This window comes from Orbicella franksi, chromosome 3, assembly GCF_964199315.1.
Source record: "Orbicella franksi chromosome 3, jaOrbFran1.1, whole genome shotgun sequence".
NCBI lineage: Eukaryota > Metazoa > Cnidaria > Anthozoa > Scleractinia > Merulinidae > Orbicella > Orbicella franksi.
The window spans coordinates 5,342,161-5,364,286 of NC_138147.1; the positions used below are offsets into that span (position 1 = coordinate 5,342,161).

Below are 22,126 nucleotides of genomic sequence, written 5' to 3' on the forward strand. Positions count from 1 at the left end.
GAATAATGAAGGCGCCTGAATTGAAGGCCAACACAAACGGTCAACACAAAATGGAGGGAAAATGTGGAGACCATCGAAATTCAGCAAGTTCACAGGGTCATTAATATTTCACCAAGGAGATTGTGCCATAGCGACATACTTTATTGTACTGTGCTGGTTTGATGGGAATAGAATGCCTCACTTTTTCAAAATTACAGCTTGAATTGGATCGGTTTACTCGTGTCTCGTCAAGCTGTACGGTGTGGGTGTCGTTAAGGTCCCGCTGATGGCTTGATTCGAGCTCAATGTTTTTTTAAGGTGGTGTGAAACATTATGAAGACATATTACAAGTAACAGCGCTGTTTGTCTTATGCAGATATTTTAAATTCCAGTTTAATTGATCTCCGTGGGAGGCGCGCTGGCCTTATGGTTATTGCGTTCGTCGCAGGATCGCGCGGTCCGGGTTCGAGCCCTGGCCGGGGACATGCTGCTGTGTTCTTGGGCAAGACACTTTACTCTCACGGTGCCACACCCAGGTGTATAAAGGGCTACCGGCGAACTGAATGCTGGGTTATGCTGGGGGTAACCCTGCGATTGGCTAACATCCAATCCCGGAATAAGCTTCGGCCTGATGTGCTGTTGGCTCGTATGCAGACTTAGTTATCTACCTTAAAAATTTAAAAGATCTGATCGAACAGAATGTGGTTTTAGTAGAAGTACATTAATGGTTCGCAACTCGCAAGAAATGAGCGAAATGTAATCAGTTTCCAGCCACAGACTTCCGGCGCAAGTTAGCGGTCAGCAGTGTGTCAGTGAACCAAGCAACGAAGGTCAAATTATCGCCTTTGGTATGGTAAACATCGAATTGTTTAATTACAAGATCTAGCAACAATGATTTAGGCATCTGGACTCGCTTTCCTTATCAAAACAATGTACGAGAAGACGGAGATGTTTTGTCCTTTATGCTACAGTAGATATGGCACTGGATTTCCACAAAGAATTCCAAGAGATCTGGACTGCCGGCATACCTTCTGTACAGGTTAGTTCAAACGTTGTAGCTAATGGGTCGCTAGTGTGTGATTATGGAATTCAAGTAAGACGTTCGCTCAAAGAATTTAACTTTTTATGAGATAATTCTTCCTGTATTAAAAGAGATTCGTTTTCACAGTCACGGTCACCTTAGATCAGAGTGAAAATGGCATTCGAAATTATTGTAGTTCTAATTGTTCTTGACGAGAATGCTTAAAGAATTAAGGTATTTGGCTTGCAGAGTTTTACCTTTTTGGGTTGAACAAATTGTCGAGAATATCTATCTTTTTCACTTGGATTGGGTTTGTCGCAAAGGAAGAATACAGAGAAAGTTTTTCGCGTTTCGGAGTGAATAGCAAGATTTTGATCGAAGTCGGCAATGTTTGTCAATTTTTCCATGGATACATGGACGGGCGTGCTAAAATATTAACACCGAATTCGACATTTCATGAATGATAATTTTGGGAATTAGTCAAGGTTGTGTTTTGCTAGAGCCTCGATATACTACAGATTTTTTATCAAAATAGAAAATTTAGCATACTTGTACAGAAAATCTCGTGTTCTTGTGTTATATGGTTATGTGCGTGTATGCAAATGTCGTGTCTTCATGTTTCAGTCAAGCGTGTCATGTTTTATTAAATCTATTTAATTAGTTAAAACCAGCGCAGGTTGTTCACTGTTGAAATAAACAGATCCCCTGTAGTTAAGAGTTAAAGTCCTGTGATCATAGGTGCTTTTAAAACAATAGGGTGTTTATAAAATCACAAAGGTTGTGTTTTCACTCGGCCGTTTTACTAGCGGAATATAATTCTTTCTGGTGTTTGTTTACAGACCAACATTTACTAATTAAAGGTGACTTCGTTTGTGAAATCAAACCCGAAGCCGCTAGCCGAGAAGATTCAAATTACAAAAGTGCATAACTTTTAAAAATGTCAGGAGATGAAGTGCTTTTACTTCTTAAGTAATGATTCTCACTATATTTAAGCAAATAACGCCCAGTTCAGACGCCGAACTTTTCATGAGCCGAACCCAATACGTTGAATTAAGTACATGAAAAGTTCGGCGTCTGAATCAGTTAAGAACGGCTAACTGAATTTAGAACGGCTCAGCTGTTCTTCCCGCCTAGTTCAGCCGGGAATTTCGGCTTTGGAACGGCTTTGACCAGACGTAGAACTTTTCATGTGCCGAACCTAATGTATACACCTTGCCTGAAAACTGCTGATGTTGCGATGTGTTTTGGTTCAAACTAAATTAAGTTCGGTGAATTAAGTTCGACGCCTGAATCAACAGGGGTACTTTTGATAATTTGGGTCAGTCCAAATTCGAATTAAGTTCGGCTCATGAAAAGGTCGGCGTCTGAACTGGGCCTAAGTTTCTTTCAGAAGATGCAAGGCTGAACTCATCTGCCATTTTACTTGGGGGAGGAGGGGGGGTGGGGAGTTCCCCCAGAAAAATTGGGTGGGGGTATGTGGATCTCTTCCTAAAACCCTTACCCTATTTAGGGCCAAAATCTGTGGTTTTCCCTACCCTATTTATGACCTGACCATAAATTTTATACCCTATTTATGACTGTTCTAGATTTTCCCATCTAGACTGGCATCTAGATGGGTAATGTTGTGCGGTGGAAAAGTTGCAAACTAAAATGAAAAAATATTGACTATTTTCTTCTAACAATATTTATTTATGGAAGTGCCAAAAAGGCTGATGAGAAAAGAAAAGTAAAGAGGATGAGCAGACTTTGGCAGAATTAAGTTCGAGAGCAAAATGTCAGCTGGTACAAACCAGTTACATTAACAGAATTAAATTTATCTTGTTTGCCATATAATAAACATCTTATTAACTGAGCTTAGTCGGTCTGTATGGGAGAATCTTGACCTCGGTCGGGAGTACAGACCTCACTGCATTCGGTCTGTACTCACGACCTCAGTCAAGATTCTCCCATACAGACCTCCTGCTCGGTTAATAAGAGCTAAGTATAGTTCTTAATAAATACTTCTTTACTGTATCTCACCCAATGGACCTAATAATGGTTACCTTATTCACTCAATTCAGAGCCACCCTGCAATAATTAACTGCTGCACATGAGAACAAAATATTAAAGAGCATTGCCTCTGAATAAACACTGCATTCATTCACAAAAATTTGGTGCTGTATTAAAGCATCATACTAAATTGTTGATTGAGAAGTCTAATAAAACACACAGTATAACACAACTCAACCTAAACCAGCTTTGGAAATTTATTTTCCAGAATTACAGTGTTTTCGGTTCAGATCTAGATTTTATTGTTATCATTTACTTGTTATCATTTACAAAAGTTTTGATTTTTTTAAAAGCTCTGGCCCTGAATAAGCACCATAATCAAAACAATAACTATTCCAAGAGCATCATAGCTCACATTCTAGTAAATAGTATTAGTAGCGTGCTTGACTGTAGATTAAGCAGTCCAAAGAGAGTGTTACCAGTGAGAGTAACTGTGTTGTGTTCTTGAGCAGGGCACTTGGCTCTCATATCATAGTGCTTCCCTTTACCCAGAAGACATTAGAAACACATTGCAAGGAATTAAATGCTGGGGTATACCAGCAATGGGCCAGCAGCCTATCCAGGGAGGACCAGGAGTGGAATATTCATAGTCACTTCATGCGTCTGCAACTGGAGATAAACTGGATGGACCATAATGCTTGAATGCAAACTTTATTTTGTATCACCCAGAAAATAAGGAGTCCCCAGGGACAAAGTCTTACATGACCATTTCCAAATATTTTTCAGATCTGTTTTAGCTCATCTCCCTCACTAACTTTCCTTGGGTCTCCATGGTTGAATAGTTGATGGCCTTCAGTGGGCTAAGAGAATTAACTTACTAACCTCTTCTAATCTTATTATAAGCAAAGCACTTTTTACTTATTGAACATTTTTTCTCTTGGTTTCCCGACATAGAATGCCTCCTAAAACTCCAAGAACTGCAAGGCTCTGTCATAGAATGTTGTTCATGTAAACTGCGAACTCTGTTACCCCCCAATGGCGTTGATGGACTTGATAAAAACATGGACCTTTTGAGAGCCATTCTACAATCTGAGGAGGAGGAACAAAAATTGTGCAACTTCTGCATTCAGAAAGTTTATCCTCCCAAACCAGCAACATTTTACTGTTCCGAATGTGACGTGTTAATGTGCGGTAGTTGTTCAGATGTTATTCACTCTCAATTGGAATTCCGTTGTCATGACATCGCTCGAGCAAGTACTGTTAAAGATGGGACAGGGGAGGTTCAAAGGTCAAAAGTCTCATCTCGATGTTCATCTAGCTCTTCAACATTAAGTAAACGATCTTCCAGCATAAAGCCCGGGCTAAGCAGCAGGCCTTCCAGTGGTTTGTTGGACTATTCAGTAATACCAGGTAATTATAATGAATGCATCAAATACAACACAAAGTTGTTTGCCTTCTTCAGGGCTTGAAAAAATTAGTGCCATCCAGTCATCCTGGTCAAGTAGATTTTCCTGCTGGGCAAGTAACTTTCATTCTCACTTGGCTGGTGGGCAAGGGCTCGGGCAAGTTGTCTGTCAACTAAATCAAATAAGGAGATTAGGAGATTTATTACAATCTTAGTTGAGTCAAGCTAATTAATAAGCTTGAGCTGTTGATTAACCTTGTGGTATGTTGTTTCGTGTCTTGGAAACTTCAGAATGCCCTGTTCACAAGGAGGTGACAAAATTCTACTGCCGGAATTGTAGATGCCTGTGTTGTGCATCCTGTCACAAGTATGGCAGCCACAAAAACCATAGCTGCTTCCAAGTTCATGAGGCTGAAGAAAAGGAAAGAAAGGCACTTGTTAGATTACAAACACAAGTTGAACAGCATGGTGAAAAATTTATAAAGGCACGAGGAGAAGTGCAAAGAACTATTGAAGATGTTAAGAAAAATACTATAGAAGTAAAGGATATAGCCCGGAGATATTACAGGGAGCTACGAGCCGCCATTGATCAGGGAGAGAAAATTTTGATGGAAGATATTGACAAGAGGAGTGATGCAAAGCTGAAAGCTTTAAATGAACAGCTCAGGTAATATTTGATAATGAAGGTACAAATATCTATAACAGTGTCCGGGAGGTGGGTGGGGGGTGTGGAGTTTGTCCAGAGCAGCACTTCAAGCTCAACTATTCTATAATTCACCTTGCACAGCGAGAGAGGAGGGAGGTACCAGCTCCTTGGGCCTGTACCCCAGATCCATCTCTGTTTTCTTGTCGTCTCTTTCTTGTTGTTGTTGTTGTTGCTCTATTTTCCGCTGCAAAACAACTAGAAATCCGGCTTACTTCAGATGCAAACCTTAGTTGCGTAGTGAAATCAATAGAGTGATGTTAAAATTTTTTACTCAAAACCAAACTTACTGCAATTTTTACACGGGGGAGAATGTCTTTTTTTTTTTTGCTTATAGTCAACTGATTGAAATCTCAAGCCTGACGACCACGGCTTGTAGAAACTGTGACAATGCTCTGAGTCTGGACTATTATGAAATGCTGATGCTTAAAAAAGATGTGGAAACAGAGATGATAGATGTCCTTGAACTGTTGTGTGAGATTACTCCTGTTGCTAAGCCGGACCTTGGCTGTCAGTTCCCTAATCATGAAAAGCTCTTGGGCAACATTCGTAGCTGTGCCAAGCTTGTCCTACGTAAGTATCATGGCATGGCTCATTTCATTTCTCCAGTTAATTAAGAGCATATGGCCAACAACTGAGAGTTTTCAAAATTCTGTAGAAAAAACGTGATGAGTGCCAAGCATAACTTGGACACGTTTTTTTAATGACTTCATCCGATCAACTTGATTTAGTAACTGTACTTGCTTTGTTAGTCTCTTAGTGTTTCAACAGATCTAGAATTCGTTCATAAACCACGTGCACCTTGTAACATGTTCAGTCTACTTTAACACTGAGGTCCGTCCACACTAAGCCGGAGAAATTATTTGAAAACGGAGTTATAACTCTGAAAATGCATCAAATGTTTTTCATACACACTTCGCCGGAGAAATTCAAAAACGCAAAAATCACCACCCTTTGCGTTTGTGGAAAACTCGGTCAGGGAACTCACATGTTTAACGTAACGTCATCGTTTTCAAAAAGCTCCGTTTTCAAAATGTTTAATTTTCCGTCCACACTAATACGAAAATAAGAGTTTACTAAGACACAGAAACACCAAAGAGGTAATGATAAACCATAAAGGAACAAGGATGGAGAAGATTGACACGGATTACAAACGACGAACTTGAAAAATCTAGGCTAAACTTTTCAAGATATGCAAACCGTAACGAGGCTCCTTTAATCAACAGCACCAGGTCCCCCAGAGAAGCTGACTTGCAGAATAACAAGGGACAACGATGTTCATGTGAAATGGGATCCGCCAGAGGACAACTTGTTTCTGTATTCGGTGCTTGGTTACATTCTACAGAGCAGCTCTGGTAAGGGTGTGTGAGATAAAATTCCAGTTTAACTTGCTTTCAATGATAATCTTTCCTCTCCTTCCTGGAGATGAGACTACCAAAACGGCTTTTTCAACAAATTTGCGGCACCTGCAATCGTAGGCGAAAATTTAACATTTCTTAGAAAGGGGAAATAAAACTGACAATACTAGCAATACGGATGTTCTGAAATTGGACAAAGTCGGTACCAGCCACTAAAAATGGTAATTTGATTTTGTTCAGCCAAGTGCTTGAAAAACTATTTTAACATTTTGTTACGAAAAATTGTCTAAGTCAATTTCTAGAACAATCTAGAACCGGAAGTCATTCAGCCGTACCAATTTGTATAAGAACATTCCAGAACATTCTGATCCTTATGTAATTACTCAGATTAGAAACTGTGTCAAACAACTTAATTTAGATCCAAATGGAAGTTTCTAGAACTTTAAGCCTCATGTATATTAGAGCGAGCGTTCCTTCTGTGAGAGAGATTGATTCAAATTTGAAGAAGTTTAGTGCTGTAAATTCGCGAAGTTACCTTACGGAAATAAATTAGTTTGTTGCTGTTACCAGCGATCCTGAGTTCTGTCTGGAAACAACCCTGCTCTTCAACGATACTCGTAACACATTTCTCACTTACACAACGGTTGTAAAGGCTCAGGCTCACTATAGTTTCTTGGATCAACTCAATCATTTATGGCAATTCTTTGAACTGCCTGTTTTGTTTTGTTTTGTTCTGTGTTATTTTATTATTTCCTCGATTCAGTTTGTCATTGCTATTTCATTCCAGGTCCAGATAACAGTTTTGTTACCATCTACAAAGGACACGAGACCTCACTGACAATAGACAAGACTACAGCGAACTTACCTGTTGGAAAACAAGTGCAGTTTCGTGCGTGTGCTATAAACCTGATTGGTGAGGGGCCATGGGGTTTTCCCTACGGAATCAAAATACCCGAGTGAAGGGTTTTCCTATACTACTGAAGTCTGCAAACAGTGCTTGGTCGCGCCGATGTCAGAGCACTCAGACTTACGCGACGTTTTCCATGGTTTTCTTGTGCAAAGTAGCTATAACTGGTATCTACTAACTCTAGCCGCCGAAACTCTGGTTTCAGTGCTCAGTTCAAGGCTCGACAAAAACCTGATGCGTTTTATTGTAAAGTAGAGCGATTTCCATTTGAGTGTCGTAAACTTACCAATAAGACTACTCAGCTAATTCAGTCAAACCATAGTTAAACCAAAACCAAACCCAAAGTAATTGCTAAGAACAATGACAGAATACAACAGCTTACCATCCAACATACACCAGTTCAAACCAGAGATCCCTTTCAGGCTAGCCATGCGGGTACATTTTAACATATTGAACAATTTTATTTTTTTTGTAAGAACACCATGCACAGCACAGTATTACTTTGCATTATATTAACTTGTACATGTAAATGTAAATTGCCTGATTACTTTCGACACTCATTTGAAAACCGCTTTAAGGAAGCATAAAATTGGTTTTACGTTTGGCTTAAGCATCGACTAAGCGAGCTATAGGCGGTAGGTAGAAACAAGCCGCAATTCAAGTTGTCTACGAGTTCACGAATTCACGTTTATGGATGAAAAAATAAGAAGAATATCCCTCCATCTTTACTTAGCTAGAGTTTTTTTTGAGCAGTTACGGTGTTTGAAATGAGTAACCTGAGGAATAGTAAACGGAAGTTTCGCGTGCGACTTCACGGGGATTTTGGAGACTAGAAACAGAGCGAGAAGAGATCTTTGTAAGAATGACCTCGTAGTGTAACAACCAAAAGCTAGACTTTTATCAGCGTTTCCTTCCCAATAGAATTAACGTGCATGCAAAACAAACAAACAAACAAACAAACAATCGAGTATTTATTGTAAAGTTGTAATGTGTTGATATTGATAAGCTATGGAATTTTGAAATAGTGAAATATGATTTAGATTAACTACGTATTATTACCAAGTTCTCGAGGATAAGAGAAGTTTAATTTCACATGAAGATTAACTATCTATGACGTCAGCGTGATAACTGTAAATAGTTTTTGCTGACTGAATGAATGTAGATGTATCAAATGATTGTTCGTGGCCACTGCTCGACTTTTTTTTGACGGGGGTGGGGGAAGGGGAGCTGGGCAATGTCCCAAAAAAATTCTTGCACAACGAAAACTGCGAAAAAAATCATGAAAGGGGAGCGATAGAGGAAAAATATTCGAGCAAGTGCTTTCTACCAACCAGGTCCTTATTGCACAAGCTTTTGCCCACCAAAATAAATCATGCACAAGAACCTGAAGTGAGACCCAGAAAATTTCCCACCCCTCCCCTCCTTAAAAAATAATGGTCTGTCCCGAGCTTTCTGGGCTGCAAAAAATGTTGTCCCTTATTTGCTCTTATTCACGATACGAATATGATCAAGAACATACCGTATACCGTATAGTGTTTAAAAATGACATCACGCCATTCCTGTTGGCTCGGGGAGCTACTCCCAAAAACTCAGGTGGGGATGTGGAAATCTTACCCTGTTTCAGTCCTGTCTAAGGGCCTGTTTACAAGGAGGGAGGGTTACTCTAGAAAGCGGGTTAACCCTAGCTGCAGGGCAAAAGATAGCTCGGGTTTACAAGCAAAATTTCACAGGTAGATAACCTTACAACCCGGGACAACTTAATGCGCGGTTACACTCAAAGGGTCTGGAAACAATCAGAAAGTTAACCCGGGCAGGCGGGTTAACCCTACCTAGAGTGTTTACAAGGGAAAAAGTTAACCCGCCTGCCAGGGTAACCCTAGCAGCCTTGTAAACACGATGAAGAAAAAAAGAGGAAATGTGTGAGTGCTAGGGTAACCCGCTTGCTAGGGTAACCCTCTCTCCTTGTAAACAGGCCCTTATAATTAGTTACCTTGTTCAGACCGATGCTAAAAGCATTGTGAAGGGGTTTTGTTGACCGTCTTATATTCAAGAAATAGAAAACATGTACCGTGTTTCTATCGAGTTATAGAAACACGAGTGGAAGTTTGGGTGAACGAGAAATGCTGTGGGAACACGAGCCGCAGGCGAGTGTTTCCACAGCTTTTTCGAGTTCTCCCAAACTTCCATGAGTGTTTCTGTTAAACAATTGGATTATGAGCTCGAGATTTCTATTACGCATAGAAATCGAGAGCGAATAATCTAATTGTTTTAGTATAAATCTACTAGTCGTTCAAGACTTTCATCTAAATCCTCTTCAAAGAATCTTCAAAAACACAAAGAAGCGGGCCCTAGCGCACGCTACTACGCTACTCACTATCCATCAAAGAATAGAACGTGAGTAGCGCAGCCAATCAGAGGACGGCATTCGTGATACAACGATAGTAGATTTATTCTAAAACTCGATAGAAACACGGAGAGCGTGTTTTCTATTTCTTCAGTAGAAAACACCGCGACGAAAAAAGGAAAGCAACTTGTTAACTTTGATTATCAAAGTGTAAATTCTCTTTGCTTGCGCCATCATTACGTCAACAGCTCGTGCTAGTTCTGTGTTTCCATCGAGTTATAGAAACACGATTTTCAACCAATCAGCGCGCGTATTTTCTTAGTACTGTTCTCTAACATATTATAACGATGAAGAAGTAGCAGTCTTCTAAAAAACATGCAGAATTCAAGATTAGAGTACAAAAACCATACCTTCTTTTAAAACCAAAACGACTAAAATCGATACCTTATTGACCAAAACGGCTGAAAAGCCATACCCTTTGGGACCACACGTACCTTATTCTGCTCCAATAAATTTGCATAGCTGCTGGCCACGTGAGTGGAAACTCTCTGTAGCCTGCGATAAACGGTCTTTTATCCCCGGGAAGAGAGAGGGAGGGCATAAATGACCATAAATGGCAGGCTACGCCGGATGGTAGCCCGTCTTCGTCAGATGTGCAAAAGATCTAGAGATCACCTGTAGTTTAATATTAATTGTACCATTGAAAGATTAGTTTTCCCCTCGCTGTGATATCTCTCCAAGTCATTGCGGATTAATAAAGAAAACGGTATTGTCCAGTAGACGGAGGTACTCATAGAAAAAGTCGAAGTAAGGTCCAGAGTATTTTGAAAACGTGCAACAAACTGCGATACCGGGCACCCCACTGCATTCAGCGTTGCACAACGGATCCCCTGCAGGGGTAGACTAAGATGAGTTTGTAATTTAGTGCCCAGTCCGTCGACCTGTTCCAAGTTTCCAAGTTGCATCATCCGCCATCTTATAAATGAATTCTTGAAAGACTCAGAAGAAGAGTCGATTTTCTCTTTTGATTTAACTTTAAAATCACAAAGTGATGGCAGCGGACAATGCTTCCTCCCAGGTTACGATAGGACAACCACATCTGGCAAAGCAAGATCTGTCTAAATTGGTAAATATAGCATTTTATGGTAGTCGGTTCGATCACGTGTATTAAATTGTACATGGCTGGTTTTGATAAAGATGTTAATGTCGTTCGTTTTACTGTGTTAGGATGTATCGGAGCTAAATCCTCTTACTCCCGAAGTTATAAGTCGACAGGCAACTATTAACATCGGTAAGTAGTGAAAATGTACTGTGTAATTTTTATAGATCAGTTCCCTGCTGAAGAAGTATAATTATCATAAGCTAAGCTTAACTTCCTTCTATTCACTCTTGTAAATATATATTTTCAGGAACAATTGGTCATGTGGCCCATGGAAAATCCACAGTTGTCAAAGCATTATCAGGAGTACAGGTCAATGTCATTTATTAGCAGGTTTTATTAGTTAATTTTTTTAAAAAAACAAACAACAATCTTTATTCACACTATTCAGGTACAAAAGAAAGGTAAGGAAAAAAAAGAAACTACAGAAAACGTGATCATTTTGAGGTAAAAGGGGTCAAAGACAAAAGCAAAAGCAAATTAAGCTTTTAAGATGACAAAGAGACAAACAGACAGACAGAAAGACAGACAGACAGACAGACAGACAGACAGACAGACAGACAGACCTTCCTACTAATCCAACTGATGGTGATAACAACTACATGTACACTGGAATCCGGATTTTTCAAACCTCTAAGGGAAACAAGAATTGGTTTGAAAAATTGGGTAGCTTGAGAAATCGGGGTAAAATTAGTGTTGGACTGAGTGGAGGGACACAATGTTTGGTTCCAAGAATAGAGAGTTTTGAAAAACAACCACAGATACCCTAGCTAGCAATGTAAGCTGATACAATTTAGTCACAAATGTTAACTGGTATATGTAAGGGACCCTATGAAACCTTAAGTATCGAGTGTACATTGCAGTGTTTATATTTGTTTCCATTTCAGACTGTCAGATTTAAGAATGAACTAGAGAGAAATATCACAATCAAGTTAGGATATGCTAATGCAAAGGTAAGAATGCAATGACTTTAAGCCTTGTCCCCCTCTGGGATGAATTGGCTGGAAGATAGAGCCATAGAAGTGAATTTACATTTGCATAATAGCAACTATGCCTGACGAAGGTATGTTATATGTGGGAAAATTTTGTAAAAGACTTGAGTTAAGGCGAAAGGAATTTGCCAGTTTTGCATAACTTGGGGTCAGGTGGGTGGGGAAACTCTCTGTAGCCATTGAGGAGAGCAGACTTGGGGAAAGAGTGAGATTTGTATGCAAGGCTTGTATATACAATGAAGGTGAAAAAAAACATGTGTGGTCAGGTGATTTAATTTTTCAATTTTCTAGAGGTTGGTAAGTGTGGGCTTGGCATGGTATAGAATTTTGGATGCCTACTTTTCAAATCCTGGCTACCAAGTTAGTGTACCTACATGTACACATGTTAAAATAAATACTTAGTTTTGCTGATCATTAGTTTAAGAACATCTGGAATATGTGAGTTACTAACTGGTTGCTAACAATGTCTTTTATTTTTAGATCTACAAGTGTGATGGTAGCTCTTGTTCAAGACCTGGATGTTATCGTTCTTCTGGTAGTGCCAGGGAAGATGTATTCACTTGTGAAAGACCGGGATGCAATGGAAAGTTTAGACTAGTTAGGTGAGGTTATTATTAATCTATGAACTTCAGTTTTGGGTTTGTCATTTTGGAAACATTTTTATGAGATTGAATATTTCTTGCACAGCTTGTCAATTACAACAGTGGATTTTTTGCCTTTAGTTAATAATGTGCTCTGTTATCTGAGCATGTTTAAAACATGAAATGCCAAAATGATGAAATGGTACTCCAGTTACCAGTAGGCTAAATATCACTGACTCGACAGTGGCTAGTTCTCAATAATTGTAAGGGTTAACCCTTACAGACAACCGGATCCCATCTTGACTCTTACCCATAGTACCATTTCATCATTGGGTGATTCCAGAAAATATCCATACCCCACCATGGGCAGTGTGAACATTTTACACATCCCCCCCCCCCTTGTCTTCGGAAATTCCAATATGCTTTCACCGTCTTCCACCTCTGGAAAATCATTGCTGAAACCCCCCATGCGTTTGGAATTCCAAACTACGTTACCTCCCAGTGCCTTGAGAATTCCAGTCCCAGAGACCACCCACCCCCCTCTCCCTTGGAATTCCAAGATGCTGCCCGTGGTATGGTATGGTTATTTTCTGGAATCACCCATTTGGAATTTGATGATTTTAACAAGCCTCCTTATCTGTAATAAAAGGGGAAACAACTTTTGTGCAATTTGAGATGATCATAAGGTAAAAGAGTCCAGGCAGTGTTGACACAATTCAAAATTCTCTGTAAAACCATATCAAAAGTAGTGTCGTTTCTCCTCAGGCATGTGTCATTTGTGGACTGTCCTGGTCATGACATTCTTATGGCCACCATGTTGAACGGCGCTGCAGTTATGGATGCTGCTCTTTTACTCGTAGGTTAGTTTTCAGAATGATTTTATTATTTCAATTACATTACAATATGATCATGGTTTGGTATGATCTTGAAATGGTCAGTTTTCATAAATTGGCCAATTTCAAGTTGACCAACACTGCTGGTATTCACAAGTACCAGTGAGAACATCAACTCCTCTGTGGGAAGGGAAGGACTCTCATGTAAAGGTTGGGGACGTCTGTCATCTCATTTAGGGGTGTACATGTAAATCACAGATTCTGGTTGTAATTAGATTTTCAGGACGAAACACCACTATTTCTAGCTGTAAAGGTATCTTTTAGGGTTGTTTGCGAAGAATAATAAAACAGCTGTCATGTCTGTTTTAATGTGGTATCTTTTAACAACAACAACAACAACAACAACTTACTTGTACTTTTACCTAAAATTTAAGTGTACAAAAATAAGTTTTTAGGGATCAAATAAAGCTTGAACCTTGCCCAGAGTGCTCTCCTTTAGCAGGTTGATTCAAACTATTTTGGTGAGCATTCCCTACCTTTTCACACAGGAATTTCTCTGCCCCCCTGCCCCTGGGCATTAACTGTAATTAAATTTCAATTCTGCAATACCAGCATCCTGGTGGTGTTCATTAATATTTTACTGGTAATTGAGACCAACACCATACAGATCATGCATCTTGCATTCTTAGCCTTTTTTCAGCTCTTTTGGTTACATTCCAGCTAGACTGTTGGAAGCAGTAGTGTCTAAACAGGATAAGATACATTGTAGACTTCAGAGATTGGTTTTAGCTTCTGATCATAGTCCATCTGCTTCACAACACTAGCCTGTGAGAAGGCTCTCCAGGATGGACAAAAAGAAAATTCGGGCAGAACGAGAAGATAGAACCTCCTTCAGCTGCCACAGCTAGATCCTTTTCAGCTCTCTCCTTCTAGCCTGAGCCTGTGCACAGGGTACACAACACATCCAAAAGAGATCGGGGTTCACAGGGATTTATGGTTATTGAGCTATTTCCCTTTCCAGTTCCAAGGGTTGTCAAAAATAATGTACAGTGAATGCACAAATAATGAATAAACTCCTTGTTTTTTCAAAATTTGCATGTTACTGCACAAAAGCATTTCTGTTCATGATAACACCATTACTTCACTGTGCTGTTATGCAATTGACAAAATTATTATGTTTGCTTGTTTTCCTCAAAGCTGGAAATGAATCTTGTCCTCAGCCACAAACCTCAGAACATCTGGCCGCCATTGAAATCATGAAGCTTAAACACATAATTATCCTACAGAACAAGATAGACTTGGTCAAAGAAAGCCAGGCTAAAGAACAGTATGACCAGATACTCAAGTTTGTTCAAGGTGGGACGTTATGTCAGTACTTACAGGTTTACACTTTGCTTCATGGTAAAATTAAAGACCTTTATGTTGCAGCTACTTGCCTAAGCATTAACAGTGAATTATTATTATTTTTTAATGATTTATAATTTTATTTTATCAATAGGAACAATTGCCGAGGGAGCCCCTGTTGTACCCATCTCAGCACAGCTCAAGTACAACATAGAAGTTATCTGTGAATTTATCTGCAAGAAGATTCCTGTTCCTGTCAGAGACTTTACTTCAAGTGCTAAACTCATAGGTTTGTTTTAATTTAAAATTAATAATAACTTTGATAATCCTGCCTTCAACTGGAATATGTATTGATTCAACTCAATGACATCAGTAGTCTAGGGGAAAGGCATGTTGTTTTTTATATTTGTCATATGCATGTTTATAGTTACATTTATTTAATAAAAAAACTCGATTAAGTGAAAAGTTTTGCATGAAGGACTTGTTTTGGAAAGAGCCAAGTGTGACTTAGAAATGGCCTACTGTAAACTACACTACTTGGGTTAAGATACAAACTTATTGAAAAACCTAAATGGGAAAGTGAGTTAAAGAAATAATTAAACAGAAATATACTATTTCATATACATGGGTGCTCTAAAGCAATATTCACCAAATTGACAGGACAGTTTATCACTAGCTTTTAGTTAATTGCAATATCTTTTGTTGCCTTTATTCTTTTTATTTTAACATATTACTCAGTTTGATTCTCATCTTTTGTTGTTGTTGTTTAGTTATCAGGTCTTTTGATGTAAACAAGCCTGGTTGTGAAGTTGAAGAACTTAAGGGTGGAGTTGCTGGAGGAAGTATATTATGTGGAGTTCTTAGGGTGTGTTTATTAAGTGATATAAGTCTTAATAACAGCCTTATTTTAGTGGTCCTTTCCAAATTTTTTTCTAGAGTGCTGGGGAATCAGCAATGGCAGCACGTCACTAACTTCATTTTTGGTTACGTGGATGCTGACTATTGCTATTTACATCTACTTTTATACACTCTAACATTAATTACCTTGATAAAAAAGTAGATGAATGAATAAAATACGAAAACTGAATACTTAATAAAAATACAAAGTCAAATTCTAATAAAAATTAAAAATAAGTAATTCATAAGCAACAACACCATTACCTTTTCTTTTGTTGTTGTTGTTTTTTTCTGCTTGTATAGGTTAACCAAGAAATTGAAGTGAGACCTGGTATTGTCTCAAAGGACAGTGAAGGCAAATTGCAGTGCCGTGCCATATTTTCTCGTATTGTATCCCTGTTTGCTGAGCAGAATGACCTTCAATATGCTGTGCCTGGAGGACTGATCGGTAGGAAGAACTTCCTGTGTTTCTGCCTTCAAACCTGTATCTGTGCAGGGAAACACTCTTGTATAAAATCGCCTTAAAGCCCTGATCAAACTGACTCGCAAGTAGACCCAAGTTGAAAACTTGGGTCAACTTGCGACTCCATTTGGCCAGGACTTGCATGCTCTTGTGTTGACTTGTGATGACTTGCACTCACTTTAGTCGAGATCAAATTTGCAAGCAAGTTGATGCAAGTTTTTCACCGTTTGGTCACCCAACCCAAGTCAATGCAAGTTGAGTGAAGTCCAGTCATTGTTATAGCGACCTATTAGCCAATTAAATACAGGATACGTAGCCTTAAAATGTTTTTTTTTTTTTGCAATTTGCGTGTACTTGCGAGGAAACTTGCGAGTCTGTTTAGCCACCCAACGCAATTCTCCTCGCAAGTTCAACTTGTGACTACTTGCAACTACTTGCAAATCCGTTTGGTCAGGGCTTAAGTTTGACAAGCTCTGCTTTCTCAAGGGTTTTTAATTTTGTTATTTCCAGGTGTTGGAACAAAGATTGACCCAACGTTATGTAGGGCTGACAGAATGGTTGGACAGGTGTGCATGTTTTCATTTTTGTTTGTTTGTTTCTTACATTGTCAAGTAAACAAACAAACCTGGTGTAGTAGAAGTAAAGTTGAGCTACGTGTATTCTGAAGGTCAGTACACACGAGGGAATCTGTTTTGTTTCAGTATCTATCTTTTGTCATGGCAGGTTTTGGGTGCTGTTGGTACACTTCCTGAGATTTACACCGAGTTGGAAATCAGTTACTTCTTGTTGAGAAGACTGCTAGGAGTAAGGACTGAGGGCGACAAAAAGGGAGCCAAGGTTTGTTCCTGAGATTTTGAAACTGAATCTCAAGGCACGCAATTCAAGCGCTCTTGACTAAGACATAATCTTTCATAATCCTAAGTATAATTCATGGTATTCACTCATGTACGTTCTATCTGTTTATAGTTTGTTTTTGTTCAAGGAAAATCAAGGGGAGCTAAGAGCCTTTTATAAGCTTTGTTTTTGTTTTTGCAGGTTCAAAAGTTATCCAAGAATGAAGTGTTGATGGTAAACATTGGATCTTTGTCTACTGGAGGCCGCGTTTTGGCTGTCAAGGCAGATTTAGCGAAAATAGTGTTGACTCAGCCGGTTTGCACTGAGATTGGAGAGAAGATTGCACTTAGTAGAAGAGTTGAAAAACACTGGAGGTATGTGTTGAAACGCTTGCGTTACTTGCGTGACCTGTGTCCAAACCAAATTTGTTGTGTCACGCATGGTTCTTTGAATTACGCTAACATAATTTGGAGTGCGGCGGGGTCATCCACAGGTCACCAATTTCTAATTGTATTTACGCGTGGCATGGAATGTGATGATCCCAAGGAGACGGGCGGTCAGTTATAAGTCGGCAATTGTTGCTGCTTGATGGTGATTGTCTCCCTTCTGATTCCATATTCCCACTCAAGAAATTTCAGGGAAACCGGGCCCAAACTAGGCACCCAAGGATGTTACTTATTGTTTTGGAGGCCAAATAGATGACTGAAGTTTTTGTTCAAGACAAAAATACTAAAGTAGGAGAATTGTTGTATTTCTACTTGAAAGTGTTGAAATATTTTGCTACAAATAATGAAAAGGGCAGTGAACTTAAAAGCCGAGACTTTTCTCTCTCAATGTATTGAATACTGTTAACTAGTTGACGCTGTTTTTGAAAAAAGATCATCTTGGCCAAATAAATGTGGCCGAATTGTTTGATCAAAGAATGGATAACACAGTCAACGGATTAAACACTACCCAGCGGAAAACGTAGTTGGTTTTTGTCGACGCGAGGCGGAAGTACGACAGGCTGTGACAAATTCGTTGTCAGTCTTAGCTGCTTCGGTTTTGTAGTTGAAAGCGTAACTTTTTGACTTAGATACTGTGATTTTAATTTCAGGTTGATCGGTTGGGGCCAAATCAGAAGAGGAGTTACAATAAAACCAGAGTCATGAAGTAATCGTCAGTTTAATATTCTATAGTTTTCAAGCACAATATCGACAACAACAACAACAGCAACGTCTTCTTTCGAGTCTCATCACGTCGCTCGGTAAACCGAGTGTGACCAAGATGTGTGCCCTTTTTATGGATTGCTATGGCAAAATGGCGCGTTTGAAAATGTGTCTTTCTTGTCTCGAAAAGATAAAAACATTGTCAGCTTGTGAAGAGTCTTATATTGTACGTGTGATAAGACTGATTGTTGCTGACGTGAGGTCAAAACAAGGAAGTGGAGCTTTTGACAGGGCTTCCCGATACTCTGTTGCCTGTTAATTAGTTTTGACAACTTTTTGACAACTTTCTCGTGGTTTCTTTTTCAACTGGCCAATCAAAATGCCGCACGCGAGGGAGGCGGAGTTGACAATTATTGGGAAGCAAACGTCAAACTTAACATCTTCGCCTCTCAGAGGCAACAGAAAGTTGTCAAAAAGGTGTCAAAATTGAATGATAACTTTTTCAATTGGCAACCATTCGGCGAGCACCATTGTAAAGGTCCCGTTAAAAAGTTACTAACGTTAAGCCAGAGATTGTAGCCGAAAAAAATCTTAATAAACATGAGTCTATTAACTTAAACACTGTGTGCCCACGTGACTTAGGCCCTGTCCACGTTGCGCCGGAGAAATTTGAAAACGCACTTCATGTATATTTTCGGTTAGGCCTACCGTCCTCGAAACGCTCTTCAAACCGAAAACGTCGGCTTTTCGTTTCCGTGTGGACGGAAAACAATTTGAAAACGCTGAAGCTTTTCGAAAGCGATGGCGTCACAATAATCTTGTGATTTTCCTGTCTGAGCTTTCCTCAAACACAGATCCAAAATGACCGGTGATTGTTGCTTTTACAAATTCTTCTCAATGCTCCGGCGTAGTGTGGACAGAAAACATTTGATGGGTTTTCAGAGTGAAACCTCCGTTTTCAAATTCCTCGGACGTAGTGTGGATAGGGGCTTGGAATCCTACAGTGATATTGAAAAAGCGTTTGATGAAACAGACGGTTGTGGGTCGTGCGTTTGTCTTTGATGCCATAATGTGGTACACACACACGACACCAACGTCACTGTCGAAATTTCATTGACGGTAAAATTATCTTTCAAGCGCGCCACTAAAAGGTGATAGGGGTCCTTCAGCTGTTTTGGCCTAAAATTTGTGCACAGGTTTTGCCAATTTAGTCAGAAATTTGCTTTTGTTCTGCTTTTCAGAGTGAAGTAAGGTATGCAGCCATGAAAGCATTGACAAATTTTATTTCTTTTGCTTCAGTCTTTCATCGACATGTTTAGCGAAAAATTAAACATTAAGATTCTATCACGATTTATCGCTTCAGGTAAAATGGTAACGGTGTGAAACTAGATATACAAAATGGCGTATCAACAGGTTACATTCAATCCTGAGAGAGATTGAGAGGACCCGCAGGCCATATTATATTGAATGAGGCAAACGAAAGAAGCTGATATTAGGCCTTATTATTCGTATTCTCGATATTAGACTGGAACTAGCTCGCAATGGAGGCTAGCTCGTGCGGGGGAATATCACTAAAAAGATATTAATGTCAATTAATGTCATTTGTATTCGAAGACTCCCCGCGCGCGCGCATTAGCGTCAGTTGCAAGCTCGTTCCAGTCCAATACCGAGAATACGAACATGGCCTATCAGAGAGGCTCTTTCAATTCCTTGTTACGGTCTTGTCGCACGTGATTTGAGTATTCTTGTCAAGACTGCATGAGTTTCTCAAAGGCAGAAGCACGAGCATATAAGCATCGTACGCCGACGCAGTAGAGGTGCAGTCATGTAGCACCTTTTGCAAGAACGTTTTTCAAACAAAATAATAAATAATGATAATAATAATAATAACGAATATTTAAACAGGATAGCCCTTCAGTGCAAGAGTACTGTTATCAAAGGGGTCCTGTTTAAATAACATAATATAAGGATAACTAAAATAAGTTAAGAATGACTTCGTAAAATTACTGCGTATCTGTACGTTGCTGATGCTTATTTAAAAATTCTAACATGGCGCCGAGTCAGGGACAAAACAAATCATTTATTCAAATCTCGACCTGAATGTTATTTCTTTGTTTTTTGTTTTTTGTTTTTGTTTTTTAGTTTTTTTTTTCTTGCCTCCAAGCCTCGGCGTTTAATATTTCACAAAACTGATGCCTAAAACCATCACAAAACGTTCTGTAGCTTTTGGTTCCAAGGCCCCGCCGGTACAGAGAGGAAATCAGTCTGCTGGCATTAAACCACAGACCAATCACTCAACAGAAGGAACAGATGGAAATAATCAACAGCTGGTTTTAAAATGAAACTTCTAATATTCCTAATACTTACCTGTTTCGACCTGTTGCAATATCTGTCAGTTAACGCAGAAAGGTCAACATTAGGAAATTTATAGGCCTTTCGACTCATTGAACCATTGATGTCACGCGGCATTTGACAACTGTCATTGTTATCTCTGCTGACAAGTGCAGCTTGATAATAATAGGGTATTGACGATATAAATCAAACGCAACAGACCGTTTTCGATACATTAAAATTCTGCTTGGCAGTGAGGCTTAGAAGACAGAAACAAAGGAAATTGATAAATGACCATGTTTATTCATTTCTTTTGTTTGTGTCCTCTAGGCCTCACCATCGAGCTGAATTTTAATATATCGAAAGTGGCTTATTGAAAGATTTATTTTCCTGCCCCGGAGCTTCGGATTTGTTTACAATCTATTAAACGAAAGCAGAATTAATTCCTGTTTGTATGTGGATTGCATACCACTGGTGAGGTCAAAATACATATATTAAAAAAGTAACGACTATCTATCTAATTGGCCCCGTATTTGCAACTGCTCCTCACACGTGCACGGCCATGTGAAACTCACGAGTCAGAAATTTTGTATGGCCAAGGTATCATCGGCGAAAATTCCTCAGAATTTGAATTTTAAAAAAATATAACGTCAGTGACTAGGGAGAGCCCTCGTAACTGAATTATTACAAGTATCAGGAAGTAAAAATTATCGCCTCAAAAACCCTTCAAGCAGTTTAAATGCGCCTCCTTGCTTGGCAGTTCTCGCTTACTGATCTATGTAAAGCTTTTTGTTCTGTACAGTCTGCCAATTTGACATTTTGAAGAAACGATTACATCCGAATGACTTTCGAGATTAGGAAGATTGCGCAATGCCTTGTGAACGCTTTTATTTCAGTTTCGCTCTGGTCAAAGTATTCGGTTCCCTTTCAGTTACTCATTTAGTCAAGTTCCATAACGAGTATTTATTTCTTGCTGTTGCATTAGACAAACGCCATATCTTGAGTTAATTAGTATTTCATATTTGCCATTTTCAAATATTATCGAGAAGCCAGCGAAAAATTCTGGTTTCTTCGTCTTTGGAAGATTCGCGACAGAAATCATATCTCAACACAGCGTTTATCAAGCTCGCGCTGCGTGTTACGACGAATCTGCCATCACTGTACGATTATCTGGTTTTTTTTTTAATTTGGAATCTTATCAAATCTTTCGAAATATTTTTACTTCAAATCATTAGAGCATGTCATATCTCGGATGAGAATTGAAATACGAACTGGCGATGGCATGTGATTGATTGCTTCTCGACTGCCAGCCAATCAAATCAGAGGATTTACAGGAAATATGACGTGTGAGGTCGATTTCTCACGCCATGCAATGCCAAATTAAAAAGCGAAAAGACAAAAGACGCCATATGAGATAACTGGGCGCCTGCCACGTCGTACGCAAGCGCAATGAAATGTTTTGCATGACCTGTTTCCATATATGGCCATGAAACTCACGCAGATGTAAACATTTCATCATCCCAGTTTCAGAAGCTGGCGCCGTGCATATGTCTATCACGTGCCCATCACATGTAAATGCAAAGTTCACTTGAACACGATTCGTCGAATTTGTCGAGATGTAGACGTGTTTATTTAGGTTTCGATCGATTATGCAAGTGCGGTAATTTAAAACCTGAGCGGCAGGTAAATCTTGCTTTGCATTTCAGCATAATGGAAGATCTTGAGAAAGGAGGTTTATAATTTTCGCGTTTTTATTCGGAAAACGAGACCTACAATGTAAGCTGTAAAATAAGGGATTTGTTCTAGCTCTCATGCTGTCGCTTATTTCGTAATCTAGC

General features: G+C 39.3%; 3 protein-coding genes across 3 annotated transcripts in view; 2 read left to right on the forward strand and 1 right to left on the reverse strand.

The window, feature by feature from the left end:
- LOC145480848 (uncharacterized) overlaps positions 1 to 22,126 on the reverse strand; it is a 60,738-nt gene that overhangs the window by 9,095 nt on the left and 29,517 nt on the right. The gene's annotated exons all lie outside the window — the stretch shown is intronic.
- Positions 147 to 9,441, forward strand: LOC145480842 (tripartite motif-containing protein 67-like). Its single transcript, XM_081459169.1, has 6 exons — positions 147 to 1,018; positions 3,944 to 4,399; positions 4,686 to 5,061; positions 5,435 to 5,670; positions 6,324 to 6,452; positions 7,243 to 9,441. The coding sequence occupies exons 1-6, from the start codon at positions 910 to 912 to the stop codon at positions 7,413 to 7,415; spliced, it is 1,479 nt and encodes a 492-aa protein (XP_081315295.1). The 5' UTR covers positions 147 to 909; the 3' UTR covers positions 7,416 to 9,441.
- LOC145480843 (eukaryotic translation initiation factor 2 subunit 3) lies at positions 10,126 to 19,246 on the forward strand. Its single transcript, XM_081459170.1, has 14 exons — positions 10,126 to 10,832; positions 10,934 to 10,997; positions 11,116 to 11,177; positions 11,753 to 11,818; positions 12,338 to 12,459; positions 13,204 to 13,298; positions 14,469 to 14,627; positions 14,770 to 14,904; positions 15,386 to 15,480; positions 15,816 to 15,960; positions 16,486 to 16,541; positions 16,699 to 16,812; positions 17,011 to 17,183; positions 17,906 to 19,246. Exons 1-14 carry the CDS (start codon positions 10,758 to 10,760, stop codon positions 17,958 to 17,960), a joined length of 1,416 nt encoding a protein of 471 aa, XP_081315296.1. The 5' UTR covers positions 10,126 to 10,757; the 3' UTR covers positions 17,961 to 19,246.